The following is a 23276-nucleotide window of genomic DNA, read 5'->3' on the forward strand; positions in this document are numbered from 1 at the left end:
CTAGTCTAGTCTAGTCTAGTCTAGTCTAGTCTAGTCTAGTCTAGTCTAGTCTAGTCTAGTCTAGTCTAGTCTAGTCTAGTCTAGTCTAGTCTAGTCTAGTCTAGTCTAGTCTAGTCTAGTCTAGTCTAGTCTAGTCTAGTCTAGTCTAGTCTAGTCTAGTCTAGTCTAGTCTAGTCTAGTCTAGTCTAGTCTAGTCTAGTCTAGTCTAGTCTAGTCTAGTCTAGTCTAGTCTAGTCTAGTCTAGTCTAGTCTAGTCTAGTCTAGTCTAGTCTAGTCTAGTCTAGTCTAGTCTAGTCTAGTCTAGTCTAGTCTAGTCTAGTCTAGTCTAGTCTAGTCTAGTCTAGTCTAGTCTAGTCTAGTCTAGTCTAGTCTAGTCTAGTCTAGTCTAGTCTAGTCTAGTCTAGTCTAGTCTAGTCTAGTCTAGTCTAGTCTAGTCTAGTCTAGTCTAGTCTAGTCTAGTCTAGTCTAGTCTAGTCTAGTCTAGTCTAGTCTAGTCTAGTCTAGTCTAGTCTAGTCTAGTCTAGTCTAGTCTAGTCTAGTCTAGTCTAGTCTAGTCTAGTCTAGTCTAGTCTAGTCTAGTCTAGTCTAGTCTAGTCTAGTCTAGTCTAGTCTAGTCTAGTCTAGTCTAGTCTAGTCTAGTCTAGTCTAGTCTAGTCTAGTCTAGTCTAGTCTAGTCTAGTCTAGTCTAGTCTAGTCTAGTCTAGTCTAGTCTAGTCTAGTCTAGTCTAGTCTAGTCTAGTCTAGTCTAGTCTAGTCTAGTCTAGTCTAGTCTAGTCTAGTCTAGTCTAGTCTAGTCCTCTAGGAATTCCTCTGGGAATTCCTCCGGAATTTCTTCTGGAAATTCCTCCCAGAATATCTCAACAAGTTCCTCTAGGAATCCTTCTAGGGATTTCTCCAGGAATTCCTATGAGAATCCATCCAGGAATTTCCCTGGAAATTCCTCCAGGAATTTCAATAGAAATTCAACTGAGAATTCATCGTGGAATTATTCGCAGATTCTCTCTGAAAATTCCTTCAGAAAATTCTGTGGGAGTTCCTCAATTTCTCCGGGAACTCCTCCAGGAATTCTTCCAGGAATTCTTCTAGGAAGGCCTCAGGAATATCCTCCCGGAAACTTTCGAATTCCTCCAAAAATTCCTTTGGGAGTTCCTCTAAAAATTGTTGTGGAAATTCCTCCAGAAATACTTCTGAGATTTTCTCCAGGAAATCCTCTGGAAATTCCACAAAGAATTCCTCTGGGTCTTGAATTCCTCTGCGATTTCCTCAGAGATTTTTTTCTGGAATGTCCTCCATGAATACCTTTGGATATTCCTCCATGAATTCCTTTGGATATTCCTCCAGGAAAACCATAGGAAATTCCTCCAGAAATTTCTTTTGGGAATTCCTTCCAGAATTCCTCTGAGAATTCCTTCTTGAACTCTTCAGAGAATTTCTCAAGGAATTCTTATGGGAATTGCTCCAGGAATTCCTCCGGGCACTCCCCTGGGGATTTCTCCAGGAAATGTTTTGGAAATTCTTTAAAAAATAGCTCCGGGAACTAATCGAGAAGTTCATTTTTGAAGTCGTCCAGAAATTTCTCTGGGAATACCTTTAGAAATCCTCTGCGATTTTATGCAAATATTCCTCTGGAAATTCCTCCTGGAAATCCTTACCATATTCCTCCAAGAATCCCTCCGGAAATTCCTGCAAAAATTTCTTCAGAGATTTCTTTGGAAATTTCTTCAGGAATTCATCTGGAAATTCCTTAAGCAGTTCTCTGGAAGATCCATCAGGAGTTCCTCTGTAAATTCCTACTGCAATCCCTCTAGAAACTCTGCCAGAAATTCATCAGGGTATTCCTTCAGTAATTCCTCTGAAAATTCCTACAGCAATTCCTTTGGAAATTGCTCTGGGAACTCTTCCATGAATTTCTCTGGAACTTCCTCCAAGAATTCCTCTGGAATTTCTTCCAAAAATTTCTCCAGGATTTCCTTAGGAAATTCAATTAGCAGTTCGAAATTCCATCAGGATTTTCTCTGGGAATTCTCACAGCATTCCTTTGCAAATTCCTCCAAGAAATTCTCTGGAAATTTCTTCAAAAATTTCTGTAGAAAATTATCTGGAAATTTCTCCAGATATTTCTGTTTGAAATTCTCTCGAAATTTCGCAAGAAATTCTTCTGTAAATTCCTCCATGAAATGCTCCGGAAATTAATCCAGGAATTGCTTTGGAAATTCCTCCAGGAATTCTTCTTTAAATTCCTCTAGGAATTGCTCTTGGAATTCCTCCAGAAATTTCTCTGGAAATTCTTCTGGAGATTCCTCCAAAAGTTCCTCCGAGAATTTCTTCAGGAATTCATCTGAGAATTTCTTTAGGAATTCCTCTGGGAATTTTACCCGAAATTTCTCTGGGAAATTTACCAGAAATTCCCTCGGGAATTTCTCCTGGAATTCCTCTGAGAATTACCTCAGAGATACATCTGGAAATACTTCCATGAATTCCTCCATGAAATCTGGGAATTCCTCAAGGTACTCTTCTGGAAATTTCTCCAAGAATTCCTCTGAAATTTCTACTAAGAATTTCTGCAGGAATTCCTTCGAAAATTCCATCAGCAGTTCCTCTGGAAATTTCGTCAGGAGTCTCTCTGAGAATTCCTACAGCATTTCCTCTGGAATTGCCTGCAGAAATTCCTCTGGAAATTCCTCCAGAAATTCTTCTGAAAATTCCTCCAAGAAATCCTCCGGAAATTTCTCCAGGAATTCCTATGAAAATTCCTATAGCAATTCCTCTGGAAATTCCTCCAGGAATTCCTCTGAAAACCCCAACAGGAATTGCTCTGGAAATTCCTCCAAGAATTCCTCTGGAAATTCCTCCAGGAATTCGTCCAAGAAATAATCTGGGAATTTTTCCGGAAATTCCTCCAAGAGTTCATCTGGAAATTCCTCCAGGAATTTTAATGGAAATTTCTCCACGAATTTCTTTGGGAATTCTTCAAGGAATTCCTTGGGAAATTCCAGGAAAGATTCTGGAAATTCGTTCAGGAATTCCTCTGGAAATTTCTCCATGAATTCCTTTGAAAATTTCTCCAGGTATACCTCAGGAAATTCTTCCGGGAATTGCTTCAGGAATTTATTTGGGAATTCCTCAAGGTATTGTTCTGAAAATTCCTCCAGAAATTCCTCTGGAATTTCCTCTGTAAATTACTTAAGGAATTATTGTGGAAATTCCTCCAGGATATCCAAGGAAATTTCTCCTGGAATTCCTTTGGAAATTCCATCAGGAATTTCACTGGGAATTCTTCCAGGAATTCCGCTGAGAATTCCTCCAGGAGCCGGCCTTCTGATACCTGATACCTTGGGAATTTCTCCAGGAATTCCTGTGGGAATTTCTTCACGAATTTCTTTGGGAATTTCTTCAGGAATTCCTCTAGGAATTTCTTTAGGAATATCTCTGGGAATTTCTTCTTTTGAAATTCTTTCAGGAATTTCTCTGAGAATTTATCCAGGAATTCCTCTTGGAATTTTTTTCCGGAATTCCTGCAGGAATTTATACTGAAATTCCTCTGAGAACTTCTCTAGGAATCTTCTGGAAATTCTTCCAGGCATTCCTCCAGAAATTGCTCTGGAAATTCTTCTGGAAATTCCTCCAGGAGTTCCTCTGAGAATTCCTCCAGGAATTCCTTTAAGAACTTCCAGGAATTCCTCTAGAAATTCCTCTGGGAATTTCTCCAAGGACTCACTCTGGGAATTCCTCCAGGAATTACTCTGGCAATTTCTCCAGGAATTACTCTGGAAGGAATGGAAGGAATGGAAGGAATGGAAGGAATGGAAGGAATGGAAGGAATGGAAGGAATGGAAGGAATGGAAGGAATGGAAGGAATGGAAGGAATGGAAGGAATGGAAGGAATGGAAGGAATGGAAGGAATGGAAGGAATGGAAGGAATGGAAGGAATGGAAGGAATGGAAGGAATGGAAGGAATGGAAGGAATGGAAGGAATGGAAGGAATGGAAGGAATGGAAGGAATGGAAGGAATGGAAGGAATGAAATCCAGTCTAGTCTAGATAGATTGACAGAGTGTCATACGTTTTTGTTCATAGATTTAAACATTACGGAATTTAGGATTTTTGATAGTTTTTGTGTTTCAACGAATAACATTAATGAAGGATTCATTACAAAAATATATAAGGGTTTCAGAATACGCTTCTCAGTGTATGATAAAAAATCCAAAAGACCTACTGCATTCGATGATAACAATTCAATAGTGTTAATTGCAGCATTGCTGCACATGATATATTAATTTCCATTGCAACGTGATCAATTTTTCTCCGCAATTATTCAACTGTCGTACCCATCCCACTGCGCAATCATGACAGGTTCCATTGGATAGAAATCTTCTTTCGGATAGCTTAGAGAACGAGCAACATCGGGGAAGTTGAGCGAGCACAGCCACGAGATTGATTTCAGAAAACGCCAAGCAGCAAAAACCGCAATCAAGAAAAGCATCAAGCTAGAACTCGGAGAAAACTTAGGATGGGGCTTGGGTTTGGGATGCATACATACTCTACACACTCATTACAACACATCTAGAGTGGGGTTATGTAGTCGTTTGGATAATGCGAAGGGAAGGAAATTTTTAAGCAAGTATGTAGGATAACATAAAATTTCGAACAGCACATGTACTTCAACACATAGAGGGTTATGGAAAACGGGGAATTGCACACAGCCATCATCATCATCTGTAGCGTAAGGGAAATTATAATCACTCAAAAATTCACAGAATGCAAGAGAAAAGCACGTTCGATGCAGGCAGGAATTTGGGGTTGCAAGGGGATGCAGAGAGAAGAGGCAACAGCAGCATTACAACAAAAGGGGGATGGTTGCAACAGCAGAGCGATAGAACAGGAGAAGTTTCCCCACCTTCGATAAATTTATCATCCTCCGTTGATTTGGAGAAAAAGTGATCCACCTTGGAGCTGGCTGTAACGTGAAGGTGGAAGTTCAAGGGGATTAGAAAGAGAGATCGTTAGTAATAGATAGATGTTGAGTTGCAAAAACAAAATGAATGAAAATTCAAGATAGAAATGGAAAAAAAAATTAACGAAGATCCATAGTAGATAGAGCTGAATGTTTCCTTCAGATGGATGGCCATGATCTGGTAAATAACAGTTCGATGGTTAGACCCTCATTTTCGGCTCACTTTCAAACTTCAGATATCCCTCTGAAAACTACTCCAGGAATTCCTCTAGAAATTCTTCCAGGAATTCCTTCGGTAATTCCTTCAAGACATCCTACGGGAATGCTTCCAGGAATTCCTTCAGCAATTCCTAAAGCAATTTCTCCGGGAATTCCTTCATGGAATCCTATGAAAATACCTTCAGAAATTCCTTAAGAAATTCCTCCAGGAATTCCTGTACGATTTCCTCCAGGAATTTGTCAGGAAATTCTTCCAGGAATTTCTCTGGAAGTTCCTCCAGGAATTCCTCTGGAAGTTCCTCCCGGAGTTCCTCTGGAAGTTCCTCCAGGAATTCCTCTGGAAGTTCCTCCAGAAATTCCTCTGGAAGTTCCTCCAGGAATTCCTCTGGAAGTTCCTCCAGGAATTCCTCTGCAAATTCCTCCGGGAATTCCTCTGGAAGTTCCTCCAGGAATTCCTCTGGAAGTTCCTCCAGGAATTCCTCTGGAAGTTCCTCCAGGAATTCCTCTGGAAGTTCCTCCAGGAATTCCTCTGGAAGTTCCTCCAGGAATTCCTCTGGAAGTTCCTCCAGGAATTCCTCTAGAAGTTCCTCCAGGAATTCCTCTGGAAGTTCCTCCAGGAATTCCTCTGGAAGTTCCTCCAGGAATTCCTCTGGAAGTTCCTCCAGGAATTCCTCTGGAAGTTCCTCCAGGAATTCCTCTGGAAGTTCCTCCAGGAATTCCTCTGGAAGTTCCTCCAGGAATTCCTCTGGAAGTTCCTCCAGGAGTTCCTCTGGAAGTTCCTCCAGGAATTCCTCTGGAAGTTCCTCCAGGAATTCCCCTGGAAGTTCCTCCAGGAATTCCTCTGGAAGTTCCTCCAGGAATTCCTCTGGAAGTTCCTCCAGGAATTCCTCTGGAAGTTCCTCCAGGAATTCCTCTGGAAGTTCCTCCACGAATTCCTCTGGAAGTTCATCCAGGAATTCCTCTGGAAGTTCATCCAGGAATTCCTCTGTAAGTTCCTCCAGGAATTCCTCTGGAAGTTCCTCCAGGAATTCCTCTGGAAGTTCCTCCAGGAATTCCTCTGGAAGTTCCTCCAGAAATTCCTCTGCAAATTCCTCCGGGAATTCCTCTGGAAGTTCCTCCAGGAATTCCTCTGGAAGTTCCTCCAGGAATTTCTCTGGAAGTTCCTCCAGGAATTTCTCTGGAAGTTCCTCCAGGAATTTCTCTGGAAGTTCCTCCAGGAATTTCTCTGGAAGTTCCTCCAGGAATTTCTCTGGAAGTTCCTCCAGGAATTTCTCTGGAAGTTCCTCCAGGAATTTCTCTGGAAGTTCCTCCAGGAATTTCTCTGGAAGTTCCTCCAGGAATTTCTCTGGAAGTTCCTCCAGGAATTTCTCTGGAAGTTCCTCCAGGAATTTCTCTGGAAGTTCCTCCAGGAATTTCTCTGGAAGTTCCTCCAGGAATTTCTCTGGAAGTTCCTCCAGGAATTTCTCTGGAAGTTCCTCCAGGAATTTCTCTGGAAGTTCCTCCAGGAATTTCTCTGGAAGTTCCTCCAGGAATTTCTCTGGAAGTTCCTCCAGGAATTCCTCTGGAAGTTCCTCCAGGAATTCCTCTAGAAGTTCCTCCAGAAATTCCTCTGGAAGTTCCTACAGGAATTCCTCTGGAAGTTCCTCCAGGAATTCCTCTGGAAGTTCCTCCAGGAATTCCTCTGGAAGTTCCTCCAGGAATTCCTCTGGAAGTTCCTCCAGGAATTCCTCTGGAAGTTCCTCCAGGAATTCCTCTGGAAGTTCCTCCAGGAATTCCTCTGGAAGTTCCTCCAGGAATTCCTCTGTAAATTCCTCCAGGAATTCCTTTGGAAATTCCTCCAGGAATTCCTCTGGAAGTTCCTCCAGGAATTCCTCTGGAAGTTCCTCCAGGAATTCCTCTGGAAATTCTTCCAGGAATTCCTCTGGAAGTTCCTCCAGGAATTCCTCTGGAAGTTCCTCCAGGAATTCCTCTGGAAATTTCTCCATGAATTTTTCTGGAAATTCCTCCAGGAATCCCTCTGGAAATTCCTCCAGGAATTCCTCTGGAAATTCCACCAGGAATTCCTCTGGAAATTCCTCTAGGAATTCCTCTGGAAATTCCTCCAGGAATTCCTCTGGAAATTCCTCCAGAAATTCCTCTGGAAATTTCTCCAGGAATTCCCAGAGGAATTCCTCTGGAAATTCCTCCAGGGATTCCTCTGGAAATTTCTCCAGGAATTCCTCTGGAAATTTCTCCAGGAATTCCTCAGGAAATTCCTCCACAAATTTCTCTGGTAATTCCTCCAGAAATTCCTCTGGAAATTCCTCCACAAATTCCTCTGGCAATTCTTAGGAAATTTCTCTGGAAATTCCTTCAGAAACTCCTCTGAAAATTCCTCCAGAATTTCCTCTGGCAATTCCTCCAGGAATTTCACTGGAAATTCCTCCAGAAATTGCTCCAGCAATTCTTCTGGAAATTCCTCTGAAAATTCTTCCAGAAAATTCTCTGGAAATTCTTCCAGGAATTTCTCTACAAATTCTTCCAGGGATTTCTTGAAAAATACTTCCAGGAATTCATCTAGAAATTCCTTCAAAACATCCTCTGGAATTTTTTCCAGAAATTCTTCCAGAAATTGTTGTGTGAATTCCTCCCAAAATTCCACTGGAAATTCTTCTGAAATTTTTCCAGAAATTCCTCTAGGAATTCCTCTGGAAATTCTTTCGGGAATGTCTAAAGAAATTCTTCCAGGAATTTCTCCAGGAAATTCCACCACAATTTTTTTCTGGAAATTCCTCCAGAAATTCCTCTGAGAATTCCTCCAGAAATTTTTAAGAGAATTCCTCCAGAAATTCCTCTGGCAATTCCTCCAGGAATTTCACTGAAAATTCCTTCAGAAATTGCTCCAGAAATTCTTCTGGATATTCCTCCAGGAATTCCTCTGAGATTTTTTCCAGGAAGTTCTCTGGAAATTCTTCCAGGAATTTCTCTGCAAATTCTTCCAGGAATTTCACTGAAAATTCCTCCAGAAACTCCTCTGGAAATTCCTCCAAAAACTCTTCTGGAAATTCTCCAGAAATTCCTCTGGAAATTCCACCTGGAATTCTTCTGAAATTTTCTCCTGGAATTTCTCTGGAAGTTCTTCCAGGAATTTCATAAGAAATACTTCCAGGAATTCATCTAGAAGTTCCTCCGAAAAATCTTCCAGAAATTTCTCCAGAAATTCCTCCAGAAATTGTTCTGCGCATTCCTCCAGAAATTGCTCTGGAATTTCTTCTAAAATTCCTCCAGAAATTCCACTAGGAATTCCTCTGGAAATTCTTCCAGGAATGTCTATAGACATTTCTCCAGGAAATTCCTCCACAAATTTTTCTGGAATCTCCAGAAATTCCTCTGGCAATTCCTCCAGGAATTGCACTGGAAATTCCTCCAGAAATTGCTCCAGTAATTCTTCTGGAAATTCCCCCAGGAATTCCTCTGAAAATTCTTCCGGGAATTTCTCTGGAAATTCTTCCAGGAATTTCTCTGCAAATTCTTCTAGGAATTTCACTGGAAATTCCTCCAGAAATTCCTCTGGAAATTGCTCCAGAAATTCCTCTGGAAGTCACTCCAAAAGCTAATCTGGAAATATCTCCAGGAATTCCTCGGGAAAGTCCTCCTGGAATTCTTCTGAATTTTTTTCCTGGAATTTCTCTGGAAATTCCTCCAGGAACTCCTCTGGAACTTCTCTGGAAATTCCTCCAGAAATTTCACTGGAAATTCCTCCAGGAATTCCTCTGGGACTTCTTCCAGGAATTCCCCAGGAAACTCCTGCAGGAATTCCTCTGGAAATTCCTCCAGGAATTCCTCTGGAAATTCCTCCAGGAATTCCTCTGGAAATTCCTCCAGGAATTCCTCTGGAAATTCCTCCAGGAATTTCTCTGGGAATTCCTCCAGGAATTCTTCTGTGATATCCTCCATAAACTCCTCCAAAAATTCTTCAGAAAATATTTCCAGAAATCGCAGAAAATATTGTCTGAAATTACTCCTAAAATTTCTCTGGGAATCCTCTTGTGAGTTTATTCAAAATCCCTCCAGGGATTCTTCTACGATTTTTTCTGGGAAAAACTCCAAGAATTTCATCTGGGGATTACTTTAGGAATTCCTTTGAGAATTCTTCTAGGAATTCGTCTGAAATTATCTTTAGGAATTCCTCTTGGAATTCCACTGGGAATTCCTTCTGGAATTCTTCTTAGAATTCCTCCAGAAAATCGTCCAGGAATTTCTCTAGGATATCCTTTGAGAATTCTTTTAGAGATTTCTCCAGTAATTGCTCTATGAATTTCTCCAGTAGTTGCTCTGGGAATTCCTCTAGGAATTTGTCTAGGAATTCCTCTGAGGATTCCTCGGGGATTTCCTCTAGGAATTCCTCTGGGGATTCCTCCAGGAATTTCTCCTGAAATTTCTTCAGGATTTCTTTCTAGATTTCCTCCCAGAAATCGTCTAGGAAATGTTCTGGGAATTTCTTTAGGAATTCCTCTGGAAATTCCTTTAGGTTAGCTTTTGGAAATTCCTCCACACATTTTTCCAGGAATTTCTCTGGGAAGTCCTTCAGGATTTATTCAGTAAGTCATTTCGAAGGTCCTCCTGAAATTCCTCTAAGAAATCCTTCATAAATGGTGATAACGTGGATGGGATTAATCAATTATTAAAGTTTTTTAGGATTCTGCTATACTTCAGTACAAAAAAAAGCTAACTTAAATTTAAAATCGTCAGTAAGAAAACTCCCAGCCAAGTACTACATAATTGATAACTTTGCTTGCACATAAATTCCAATTACACTCCGCCCAGGAACTTTTTTTTTGTGAAAACCTAAACCCCGTTCTTAGCCCAAACAACCCCCGGCGAGCCGGAGAAAGCTAAAACAATCAATTCTGGTGCATTAATAATTCCCATTTCATCCATTCACCCACTGCACTGCTGAACCAAACTCGAACCAAACCAAACTCGGTCCCGCGGTCCTGGTGTTCCCGTTTCATGACCACCTTTCTTCAACCCCTCTGTTCGGATCCAACAACAATCGAACCAAAGCCATCCCATAAAACACTACTTCCTAAGAAATACACTTTTATGACCGTTTGGAACCAAACCGGGGGTCGGGGCATTCGGCGTCTCCGTTCTTAACACAAAGGGGAAAATCCACCCCCATCGGCTCCCGTTTATATAACTTTTCCGGCGGCGGTGGCGGCGTCTAGGATCCGGTAAGTGCAACAAATCGCACGATTATGTCACACACCACCGGTTTAGGGTTGGATTCGCCACCGCTGCTAGTAAAGTTCTTTTCCGGGATTGGAGTGGCACGGTGGTGGGTGGGTGCGATGCGTATTGTGGAAAAGGGACACCTCACTTTTCCAAGTAACACTCCAACCACGCGGTGGCAGTAGATACCTAAAGTGCGACACTAACGAATGATGACAGACGGGTGAATGGATGGAGGTGAAACTAAATTGAACAGACAGTGGATGGTGTGGAATGGGTCTGTGCTGTTTAGTCTAGAATCGGGCTTGCTTTTTTGTTGGGGTTGTTGGTACTGTAAACCTGCAAACACGGGGATATCAATCGATTGAACAACGATCAATACATACACAGGATAAATTTTTCTAGAACTTCGAAGAAAACCTCACTCTCACTTCAGTGCTGAACAATTTTTAGGCAATGATTAAGTACCGCCGAAGGGTTTCCTGGAAGTTCCCAGAGAGCCCAAAAGGTGAATTTCATGGGGCTTCAGGGGTTGGAGACCTAGTCTAGTGGCTAAGACTATGGATCGCCAATCCGGAGACAATGGGTACGATTCCTGTCCTAGTCGGGAAAATTTTCTCGACTCCCTGGACATAGTATATCATTGTGCTTGCCTCACAATATACAAATTCTTGCAATGGCAGACAAAGAAAGCCCTTCAATTAATAACTGTGGAAGTGTTCAAAGAACACTAAGTCGAAGTGAGGCAGGCCAAGTCCCAGTGGGGACGTAGAGTCATAAAGAAGAAGAAGAAGAAGAAGAAGAAGAAGAATAATAAAAAGATGGGGCTTCAGGGACGTTTCAGGTTTCGTTGTCCTTCCAATGAGATTTCGGGGATATTCGGAGAGTTTTAATAGTTTAAGGGGGTTTCAGGGATGTCTCAAGAGGTATTAAGGACGATTCAGGGATAAAGGGGGCCTAATAAGCCTTTGAAGGGCGTTAAGAGTAGTTTACGTTACAAGGTGCAGAATGAAGATTTTTACAGCACGAGTGAACCATTACAGCACTGCTAATTTGGTGTGGAAAAGTAGGCCTTTTCCTGGCAGATTTACATGAGGTTAAACAGCCTATTACGATGATAAATTGCAAAAAAGTGGTATACAGATTGTGTCTGTATTTCAAAGATTTTTTTTTGTATAGGACTGTACATTAATTACGTAAGGGTGGGGGAGGTGAGGTTTGAGAAATTATACGCGCCATACAAAAATATTTGGGTTTTCATACAAAAAACGAAAATTCTGTTACGTAGTAAATGGACAGTCCCTATAGCATCTGTATCCTATTCACCGGAATTTTTTATGGGATATAGATTTTTGAACAAGTGATACAGAAAATGATCTGGCATTCCTTGCTCCAGGTTCCTTCTGAGACCCCCTGAAATGCTGCTGATACCTCCAGGTATCTCCTGATATGCTCCTCGAAGTCCGAGAAATACCTTGGGACCTCTTTGAAACGTCCCCAAGATCCCCTGAAGTGTTCGTAAGACCTCCTGGTACCTCCTGAAACCTTCTGAAATGCACCTGAGACCTCTAGCTACCTCTGAAACATCCTTGTAGCCCCTGAAAAAACCTAAAAGCTCCTGAGAACCTCTGAAGAGCCCCTGGGACCCCCTGCGATCCCCTAGAAATCTTCTGAGACCCCTTCGGGCCCTCTGAAACGCTCCTGAGACCCCCTGAGGCCAATGAAACGATGTCACGCTACACGATAAGTTGTTCATCTGCAATTATTGCAAACTAGCATCTCATCAACCCACCGTAAGGAACCGTGACAGGAAACATTAATTTGACAGTTAACAGGTGTTCGCGTGCAGTTCAACCCTGCGCGCTTTTGGGTAACGCCTGCACACCCCTAGCACCCGGACGTCGCCGCCGTCGGCGCGCGCCGCCAGCGTCGGCCAACTTCCTACAACGAGAGAGAAACCAATGAACAAGACAGAACAAGTACAGTCGTCGTACCGAACGGTCGACAGAAAAACCTTTCTTTCAACCTCTGTAAAATTAATTGAAATACAGTCCATTTTAACCATTATTATTTCGAATGTAGTCCGCCGCGTTTTATTCCGTCCCGTTCAGCTCCCCGCGTACATTTTGGACCTTCGTCGCCGGATATTTCGCGAAACCGCTATGGAATCGATTCGCAGACGCCGCGATGTGCTTTTCGAGCGCATGAAGTGGGAGCTGAAAAACGCGAGTGTGGTGGAAAAAAGACAGCCTCCTGCCGGTGAAATCCAGGAGCGCTTGCACAAACTTTCGGACCTGTGTGAACAATTTGATAAAGCGCAAAGTGAAATAGAAGAACAAGTTGATGCGCTCGTGGAAATCAACTCGATTTTCAACCATCGGTTGGAATTCGAGGAAATGTACTATGAAGTGAAAGGACGCTACATCATGCTCCTCGGTGAACATAACCCCCACGGAAGCAGTGAAGGAACTATCGTCGAACCAGCGGATGATCTGAAGGAGGCAATCAGGTTGCTTCTGGATTCGCAGCGAATCCTGATGACGTCCCAGGCTGCAGCTTCGAACACGGTGTCGCAGTTGGCTGGCCAAGTCGGTTCCGTTAGCCTTTCCCGTCCGGTTGCTGACGCTCAGGCGTCCGGGGGCCAAGTTCCGCTGGAGGTACGGTTGCCAACGATTGTCCTGCCAGTCTTCAAAGGCGACCGGAAACAGTGGCCATCCTTCAAGGACCTCTTCGAAAGCTGCATCCATTCGAAGAACCTGAAAAACTCCGTGAAGCTCCAGTACCTGCTTTCCCACCTGGATGGGGAGGCGAAAAAGATGGTTAGCTCTTATGCTATCACCGACGCCAACTACGTGGAGGTATGGGACCGGCTCAACGAGTTTTACGGTAAGAAAAAGTACACTGTCGCGGCACTCGTCAAGGAGTTTGTGGACCAGCCGCCAGTTACTGCGCCAACCCTTGTCGGACTCCGCAAGCTTACCTCAACCTCGGATGATGTAGTGCGGCAGCTCAAGGCCCTAGGAGAGGAATACGAAACTCGTGACCCGTGGCTGATCCATTTGCTCCTCGAGAAACTCGACCGAGAAACCCGATCGCTGTGGGCCCAAATGCTGGTCGATGAGGACAATCCCAGCTTCCAAGATTTCATCACGTTCCTTGAGCGGCGATGCGATGCCTTGGAAACCTGCGCGTCCTTTTCCAAGAAGGGGACCGATGCCACAACGAAGAAGGAGCAGGAGCGGAAAGTGGATCCGAACACGAAGGTGGGTAAACAAATCCAAAGCTTCCATGCAAACACCCAGCAAGCTTGCCCGCAGTGCACAGAGGCTCACACGATATACCAGTGTGCCAGCTTCAAGAGGATACCGGTGGTTAATCGACGGGAACTCGTTCAGCGAGCCAAGCTCTGCTTCAATTGCTTGAAAGCGACCCACGGCGTGAAGAACTGCACATCCCCACTGGTGTGCAAACAGTGCAAACAAAAACATCACTCGCTGCTTTGCACAAGTGACAGCTCTGCCTCCGACTCAGGCCAGCCCCGGGAAGAAGCAGCTGCGAAGAAGCAAGAAGCAGGAGAACCAAAACAAGCGGATTCGGTGGCATCGTATGTCGCGGATCTCAAGACCAGCTGTTCAGTGAACTTCTTAAGTTTGCTGCCTACGGCTGTCGTCAAGGTGTTGGGGAAGAACAACGTCTTCCACGAAGTACGGGCAATGGTCGATTCCGCCTGTATGAACTCGCTCATCAGCAAGCAAGCCTTCGAACGTCTTGGCCTGGAAAGGCGCAACGCCAACATTCTCGTGAGCGGTATCACCGACGGGAAACCCAGCAAGACAACAGGAGCGGTCACACTGCAAATCTCATCGCGATTCGACGATCGTATCGTCATCGTGGTGGATGCGCTAATCCTGAATCACCTGGTTCCGGACCAACCAAGTCACCAGTTTGACGTCGACGTTGGTGCCCTGGCCGAGGCGCCTCTCGCAGATCCAACCTACAACGAATGTGGTAAGATCGACCTTTTGTTGGGAATAGAAGCTTTCTTTTCCATTCTAGAACCGGGCAAGCTCTACGACGGTCGAGGCGTACCAGTTGCGCAGAATTCCGTCTTCGGCTACCTGGTTGGTGGCCACTTCAACACAGCACGTGCCACCGATAGTCGTCCGATACTGGGACTCGCGACGACGACGACGAATCTGGATCAAACGCTCCGGAAATTCTGGGAAGTGGAGGAGGTGCCTAAATCCAAGCAGCTTACCCCGGACGAGCTGCGCGCTGTCGAGCACTTCCACTCCACCCTTTCTCGGACTGAAACAGGGCGATACGTGGTTCGCCTACCCTTCGACCGTACCAAGCCAGAACTGGGCGAATCGGCTACCGCTGCCATCCGGCGGTTCAAGGCAATGGAAAGGAAGTTCAGCATCGATCCAGAACTACAACAGCACTACCGACAGTTCATGACTGAGTATGAGGCTCTCGGTCACATGGAGAAAATTCCGCCAAGCGAGGTGGAAGTCGCACCGGAGAAGTCGTTCTATCTTCCGCATCACGGCGTGTGGAAGGTGGACAGCGCAACGACGAAGCTTCGCGTCGTTTTCGACGCCTCGAGCAAGAGTGCTTCCGGGGTGTCGTTGAATGATCGCCTGCTAGTGGGACCGAACGTGAACGAATCTCTCTTCAACGTGTTCACCCGCTGGCGCACCTACAGGATTGCTTTCTGCGCCGACGTCGAAAAGATGTATCGGCAAGTTCTTGTCGCCAAAGAAGATGCCGATTTCCAGCGAGTAGTGTGGCGCAATTCTCCCGAGCAACCTTTGGACCATTACCGCTTGCTGACCGTTACCTACGGTACCGCGAGCGCGGCGTATCAAGCTATGGCGGCCTTGCAACAGGCTGCTGAAGACAACAAGGACGCACATCCGCTGGCATCCGAGCGGATTCCGAAAAATTTCTACGTGGATGATCTGCTCTCGGGGGCGGATACCATCGAAGAAGCCAAATCTCTACGCAACGACATCGTTCAAGTTCTGGATAGCGGTGGCTTTGCTCTTCGCAAGTGGAGCTGCAACGAACCGCAACTATTGGAAAGCGATGCGGTACAAGATGAACCGGTCCAGATGAAGCTGCCGCAGGAAGATGATTCCGTCAAGGCGTTGGGGATCAGATGGTCACCTCAAGATGACACGTTCAGCTTCAAACTCACGTTCGACATCGACAGCACAAACACCAAACGTCAGCTGCTGTCCGATTCTTCAAAGTTCTTCGATCCATTCGGCTGGATCGCGCCGGTGATCATCCGAATGAAAATACTGTTCCAACACCTGTGGCTCTACGACCTGGGCTGGGACGATCCACTTCCAGCATTCATCCTGGAGGAGTGGATTACCTTGAAGGAAACCCTGCACCACATCGAAAGAATTCGCATCAGAAGATGGATTCCGCACGCTGGAGGGAAGCTCCAACTACATGGTTTTGCCGACGCTTCTGAAGCCGCGTACGCAGCCGTCGTATACGCACGCACCGTTAACCAGGATGGAAGGATTGAAACGAATCTGGTGGTGGCCAAAACCAGGGTGGCTCCCATTCTCCAGGTGTCGCTGCCCCGTCTGGAACTCATGGCGGCGGAGCTACTCGTCGATCTGATGGTCAAGGTACAGGAGTCGTTCTCGCATCTGGAGGTCGAACTATTTGCGTGGAGCGATTCTGAAATTGTTCTTCACTGGCTCACCTCGCTACCAAGAAAGTGGAAAACTTTTGTGGCCAACCGCACCTCCAAGATTTTGCAGCATCTTCCCAGGAACCACTGGCGTCACGTGTCATCAAAGGACAATCCGGCCGACTGCGCCTCGCGCGGTGTCACGCCCTTGGAACTTCTGGTGCATCCGCTGTGGTGGAGGGGCCCCGGTTGGCTCGCACAACCAGAAGACGAATGGCCTACTCAATCGGTTCGTTCAGTCGTGGATGACGAGCTTCTTGAACAGCGAACGTCGGTGAGCTGCTTGCACGCTAGTGCTACGGCGTGTCCCAGCGGTGGCCACGAAACACTGACGTACCTCCTCAACCGATACTCAAATTTGTCCCATATTCGGCGCGTGTTGTGCTGGATCAATCGCCTACGACACAACGCTTTGGCCCGTAAACGTGGTGTGGCCCGACTTGAAGGACCGCTCACACCGAAGGAAATCGACAACTCCTGTTTGCAGCTGGCACGAGCAGCGCAAAGCGACTGCTTCCAAAAGGAAATCGATTGTCTGGTCAAGAACGCTCCTCTTCCAGGCAACAGCAAGCTGAAGAACCTCTTTCCTTTCGTCGACGCTGATGGCACTCTACGGGTTGGTGGTCGCCTCCAGAACTCAAGCCAACCATACGACGTTCGCCATCCAATCATCATACCGAAGGATCACCAATACACCAAGTTGCTTCTGTCAGAAGTACATCTCCGTAACCTACACGCAGGGCCAACTCTGATGATCGCGACACTCAATCAGCGATATTGGATCGTCGGCTGCCAGACGGTGGTGCGTGGCTCTGTGGCGAGCTGCATGCGCTGCTGTCGGTTGAAAGGGAAAACAGCCACTCAACTAATGGGAAGCCTCCCATCAGTCCGCACAACTCCAGCTCGTCCTTTCGTGCACTGCGGCGTGGACTACGCGGGCCCAATCCTTCTACGCTCATCAACCCTACGATCGGCGAAGACAATAAAGGGCTACGTTGCTGTCTTTGTTTGCCTTGCAACAAAGGCAGTACACCTTGAGGCAGTGTCTGATCTGTCCACGAATGCTTTCTTGGCAGCCCTAAAGCGCTTCTGTGGTCGTCGTGGTCTCTGCAGCGAAATTTGGTCTGACCACGGCACGAACTTCGTGGGTGCCGACCGAAGTATCCGCGAACATCTGCAATCGCCGGAGTTCAACCAAGCTGTTAGCCGCTACCTAGCGGACCTGAAAGTGAAGTGGACGTTCATCACTCCATCCGCCCCCCACATGGGAGGAATTTGGGAGGCGGCCGTGAAAAGTTTCAAGAAACATCTCCGGGCCGTCCTTGGGCATGCGACGCTGACGTATGAGGAGCTTTCAACCGTCTTGACGCAAATCGAGGCGTGCTTGAATTCACGTCCCTTGTGCCAGCTCTCCACATCGCCCGACTCCTTCGAAGCCCTCACGCCGGGGCATTTTATCATCAACCAACCAATGAATCTGTTGCCCGAGCCTGACATCCGTCACCTCCAGGAAGGCCGTCTGGACAGATGGCAACGTGTTCAACGCCACGTGGACGACATTTGGGCACGATGGAGAAACGAATACGTCGCCACGCTTCAGCCTCGTAACAAATGGCAGTCCGTTCAACAGAACTTGGATTCGGGGCAGTTGGTCCTGATCAAGAACGACAACACGTCACCAGCGGCATGGGAACTCGCAAGAATCGTCGCAACCCATCCGGATCAATATGGTGTAGTCCGCACCGTAACCGTTCGTCGAGGGCAGAACGAATACCAACGAGCGGTGCACAAGTTGGTTCCGCTTCCACTGGATTGAGGCATCCGCCTCAAGGGCCGGGTGGATGTTCGCGTGCAGTTCAACCCTGCGCGCTTTTGGGTAACGCCTGCACACCCCTAGCACCCGGACGTCGCCGCCGTCGGCGCGCGCCGCCAGCGTCGGCCAACTTCCTACAACGAGAGAGAAACCAATGAACAAGACAGAACAAGTACAGTCGTCGTACCGAACGGTCGACAGAAAAACCTTTCTTTCAACCTCTGTAAAATTAATTGAAATACAGTCCATTTTAACCATTATTATTTCGAATGTAGTCCGCCGCGTTTTATTCCGTCCCGTTCAGCTCCCCGCGTACAACAGGTGTCAGGACTCTTGTATTGTGTTAGTAATCTCACCAAAAGATGGTTTTGATGAGTAGCACTGCTGGAGGATTTTCCAGATGAAATACCTGGTGAAAGAAATGACTAACTGTCAAAAGGATGCACGGATAAAACTGCTGCAGTATTTCTCAAAGGAATTGCTGTTGCATTCCTCGGACAAAATGTCGAATGATTCCCCTGTAGAAATACCAGAATATTGCTCAGAAAAGATTCATGGAAGATGTAATTGCTGGTAAATTTCCCGGAAGCATTTGGTGGTGGTAGAAATTGACTGCCTACTCCTGGATGGAACCACTAGAAGAATTTTCGGAAAGTATTGCTAGAGAATTCTCCAGGATTACTGGTGGAACCCCGATTAAAAAAGCTGGAGGATTCCCCTGAAGAAATTACTAGAGGTCTCGTCACAAGGGACTTCTAGAAGATTCGTAGGAAAGGAAACTGTGAACTCCTGGAGAAATTCTTTCCATTCCTCAGGGAAATTTGCCAAGAGTTCTCTCTGGAGATTCTTCAGGAATTCTTTCTGGAGATTTCCCAAGAAATTCCTTTCGTGGAATGCTCTAAGTGTTCCTTTTAGCGATTCTTTCTTGAGTTCTTAAAGGAGTTCTTCCTGAGTGTTTTTCCAAAACATCCTTCTGAAGATTTCTCCAAGTGTTCCATCTATCAAGGCATATCTCTTTGAATTCCTGTAAGAATTCATTCCAGGGATTTCCCAGAAACTCATTTTAGAGATTTCTTAATAGTTATTTCTGTAGAATCCTCCAGCAAATTTCTCTGAGGATTAACCCACTAAGGATTTTTGCAAAAGTTACTTCTGAGGGTTCCTAAAGGAATTCCTTCTTGGGGTTCCCTCTAGTGATTCCTCCAAGGGTTTCCTCTGGGCATTCCTCCAGGGGTTCTTTCAAGGGATTCGTTCAGATGTTCCCTCTGGTGATTCTTCCAGGGTTTCCCTCGGGGGATTGCTCTAAAGATTTCTCCAGGAGCACCCTCTAAGAAATCCTTCATGGGTTTTCTCTGAGGATTCCTCAAAGGGCTCCCTCAGAGGGTGTTTCTTGGGAGGTCCTCTTTGGGGATTTCTTGGGAGCTCTCCTCTGAAGATCCCAGGAGTTCCCTTCTGGGGACTCCTCTCCAGTAGTTCCTTCTGGGGACTCCTCCTGAAGTTCCCTCCTGGGGACTCCTCCAGGAGTTCCCTTTCAGGGGACTCCTCCAGGAGTTCCCTTTCAGGGGACTCCTCCAGGAGTTCCCTTTCAGGGGACTCTTCCAGGAGTTCCCTTTCAGGGGACTCCTCCAGGAGTTCCTTTTCAGGGGACTCCTCCAGGAGTTCCCTTTCAGGGGACTCCTCCGGGAGTTCCCTTTCAGGGGACTCCTCCGGGAGTTCCCTTTCAGGGGACTCCTCCGGGAGTTCCCTTTCAGGGGACTCCTCCGGGAGTTCCCTTTCAGGGGACTCCTCCGGGAGTTCCCTTTCAGGGGACTCCTCCGGGAGTTCCCTTTCAGGGGACTCCTCCGGGAGTTCCCTTTCAGGGGACTCCTCCGGGAGTTCCCTTTCAGGGGACTCCTCCGGGAGTTCCCTTTCAGGGGACTCCTCCGGGAGTTCCCTTTCAGGGGACTCCTCCGGGAGTTCCCTTTCAGGGGACTCCTCCGGGAGTTCCCTTTCAGGGGACTCCTCCGGGAGTTCCCTTTCAGGGGACTCCTCCGGGAGTTCCCTTTCAGGGGACTCCTCCGGGAGTTCCCTTACAGGGGACTCCTCCGGGAGTTCCCTTTCAGGGGACTCCTCCGGGAGTTCCCTTTCAGGGGACTCCTCCGGGAGTTCCCTTTCAGGGGACTCCTCCGGGAGTTCCCTTTCAGGGGACTCCTCCGGGAGTTCCCTTTCAGGGGACTCCTCCGGGAGTTCCCTTTCAGGGGACTCCTCCGGGAGTTCCCTTTCTGGGGACTCCTCCGGGAGTTCCCTTTCTGGGGACTCCTCCGGGAGGTTCCCTTCTGGGGACTCCTCCGGGAGGTTCCCTTCTGGGGACTCCTCCGGGAGGTTCCCTTCTGGGGACTCCTCCGGGAGGTTCCCTTCTGGGGACTCCTCCGGGAGGTTCCCTTCTGGGGACTCCTCCGGGAGGTTCCCTTCTGGGGACTCCTCCGGGAGGTTCCCTTCTGGGGACTCCTCCGGGAGGTTCCCTTCTGGGGACTCCTCCGGGAGGTTCCCTTCTGGGGACTCCTCCGGGAGGTTCCCTTCTGGGGACTCCTCCGGGAGGTTCCCTTCTGGGGACTCCTCCGGGAGGTTCCCTTCTGGGGACTCCTCCGGGAGGTTCCCTTCTGGGGACTCCTCCGGGAGGTTCCCTTCTGGGGACTCCTCCGGGAGGTTCCCTTCTGGGGACTCCTCCGGGAGGTTCCCTTCTGGGGACTCCTCCGGGAGGTTCCCTTCTGGGGACTCCTCCGGGAGGTTCCCTTCTGGGGACTCCTCCGGGAGGTTCCCTTCTGGGGACTCCTCCGGGAGGTTCCCTTCTGGGGACTCCTCCGGGAGGTTCCCTTCTGGGGACTCCTCCGGGAGGTTCCCTTCTGGGGACTCCTCCGGGAGGTTCCCTTCTGGGGACTCCTCCGGGAGGTTCCCTTCTGGGGACTCCTCCGGGAGGTTCCCTTCTGGGGACTCCTCCGGGAGGTTCCCTTCTGGGGACTCCTCCGGGAGGTTCCCTTCTGGGGACTCCTCCGGGAGGTTCCCTTCTGGGGACTCCTCCGGGAGGTTCCCTTCTGGGGACTCCTCCGGGAGGTTCCCTTCTGGGGACTCCTCCGGGAGGTTCCCTTCTGGGGACTCCTCCGGGAGGTTCCCTTCTGGGGACTCCTCCGGGAGGTTCCCTTCTGGGGACTCCTCCGGGAGGTTCCCTTCTGGGGACTCCTCCGGGAGGTTCCCTTCTGGGGACTCCTCCGGGAGGTTCCCTTCTGGGGACTCCTCCGGGAGGTTCCCTTCTGGGGACTCCTCCGGGAGGTTCCCTTCTGGGGACTCCTCCGGGAGGTTCCCTTCTGGGGACTCCTCCGGGAGGTTCCCTTCTGGGGACTCCTCCGGGAGGTTCCCTTCTGGGGACTCCTCCGGGAGGTTCCCTTCTGGGGACTCCTCCGGGAGGTTCCCTTCTGGGGACTCCTCCGGGAGGTTCCCTTCTGGGGACTCCTCCGGGAGGTTCCCTTCTGGGGACTCCTCCGGGAGGTTCCCTTCTGGGGACTCCTCCGGGAGGTTCCCTTCTGGGGACTCCTCCGGGAGGTTCCCTTCTGGGGACTCCTCCGGGAGGTTCCCTTCTGGGGACTCCTCCGGGAGGTTCCCTTCTGGGGACTCCTCCGGGAGGTTCCCTTCTGGGGACTCCTCCGGGAGGTTCCCTTCTGGGGACTCCTCCGGGAGGTTCCCTTCTGGGGACTCCTCCGGGAGGTTCCCTTCTGGGGACTCCTCCGGGAGGTTCCCTTCTGGGGACTCCTCCGGGAGGTTCCCTTCTGGGGACTCCTCCGGGAGGTTCCCTTCTGGGGACTCCTCCGGGAGGTTCCCTTCTGGGGACTCCTCCGGGAGGTTCCCTTCTGGGGACTCCTCCGGGAGGTTCCCTTCTGGGGACTCCTCCGGGAGGTTCCCTTCTGGGGACTCCTCCGGGAGGTTCCCTTCTGGGGACTCCTCCGGGAGGTTCCCTTCTGGGGACTCCTCCGGGAGGTTCCCTTCTGGGGACTCCTCCGGGAGGTTCCCTTCTGGGGACTCCTCCGGGAGGTTCCCTTCTGGGGACTCCTCCGGGAGGTTCCCTTCTGGGGACTCCTCCGGGAGGTTCCCTTCTGGGGACTCCTCCGGGAGGTTCCCTTCTGGGGACTCCTCCGGGAGGTTCCCTTCTGGGGACTCCTCCGGGAGGTTCCCTTCTGGGGACTCCTCCGGGAGGTTCCCTTCTGGGGACTCCTCCGGGAGGTTCCCTTCTGGGGACTCCTCCGGGAGGTTCCCTTCTGGGGACTCCTCCGGGAGGTTCCCTTCTGGGGACTCCTCCGGGAGGTTCCCTTCTGGGGACTCCTCCGGGAGGTTCCCTTCTGGGGACTCCTCCGGGAGGTTCCCTTCTGGGGACTCCTCCGGGAGGTTCCCTTCTGGGGACTCCTCCGGGAGGTTCCCTTCTGGGGACTCCTCCGGGAGGTTCCCTTCTGGGGACTCCTCCGGGAGGTTCCCTTCTGGGGACTCCTCCGGGAGGTTCCCTTCTGGGGACTCCTCCGGGAGGTTCCCTTCTGGGGACTCCTCCGGGAGGTTCCCTTCTGGGGACTCCTCCGGGAGGTTCCCTTCTGGGGACTCCTCCGGGAGGTTCCCTTCTGGGGACTCCTCCGGGAGGTTCCCTTCTGGGGACTCCTCCGGGAGGTTCCCTTCTGGGGACTCCTCCGGGAGGTTCCCTTCTGGGGACTCCTCCGGGAGGTTCCCTTCTGGGGACTCCTCCGGGAGGTTCCCTTCTGGGGACTCCTCCGGGAGGTTCCCTTCTGGGGACTCCTCCGGGAGGTTCCCTTCTGGGGACTCCTCCGGGAGGTTCCCTTCTGGGGACTCCTCCGGGAGGTTCCCTTCTGGGGACTCCTCCGGGAGGTTCCCTTCTGGGGACTCCTCCGGGAGGTTCCCTTCTGGGGACTCCTCCGGGAGGTTCCCTTCTGGGGACTCCTCCGGGAGGTTCCCTTCTGGGGACTCCTCCGGGAGGTTCCCTTCTGGGGACTCCTCCGGGAGGTTCCCTTCTGGGGACTCCTCCGGGAGGTTCCCTTCTGGGGACTCCTCCGGGAGGTTCCCTTCTGGGGACTCCTCCGGGAGGTTCCCTTCTGGGGACTCCTCCGGGAGGTTCCCTTCTGGGGACTCCTCCGGGAGGTTCCCTTCTGGGGACTCCTCCGGGAGGTTCCCTTCTGGGGACTCCTCCGGGAGGTTCCCTTCTGGGGACTCCTCCGGGAGGTTCCCTTCTGGGGACTCCTCCGGGAGGTTCCCTTCTGGGGACTCCTCCGGGAGGTTCCCTTCTGGGGACTCCTCCGGGAGGTTCCCTTCTGGGGACTCCTCCGGGAGGTT

General features: G+C 49.0%; 1 protein-coding gene across 7 annotated transcripts in view; it reads right to left on the minus strand.

Annotated features, from left to right (window-relative positions):
- Window positions 1-23276, minus strand: part of LOC109429334 (serine/arginine repetitive matrix protein 1) — a 497632-nt gene that overhangs the window by 403930 nt on the left and 70426 nt on the right. For 6 of the 7 annotated variants that reach the window (XM_062846750.1, XM_062846749.1, XM_062846754.1 and 3 more), the window contains one exon: window positions 4897-4956. The exons of the other annotated variant lie outside the window; for it this stretch is intronic. In XM_062846750.1, coding sequence (XP_062702734.1) covers window positions 4897-4956 — 60 coding nt within the window. The remainder of the gene's footprint in view (window positions 1-4896; window positions 4957-23276) is intronic. 7 annotated transcript variants of the gene reach the window in all.

This window comes from Aedes albopictus, chromosome 1 (genome assembly GCF_035046485.1).
Source record: "Aedes albopictus strain Foshan chromosome 1, AalbF5, whole genome shotgun sequence".
In the NCBI taxonomy this organism is placed as follows: Eukaryota; Metazoa; Arthropoda; class Insecta; order Diptera; family Culicidae; genus Aedes; species Aedes albopictus.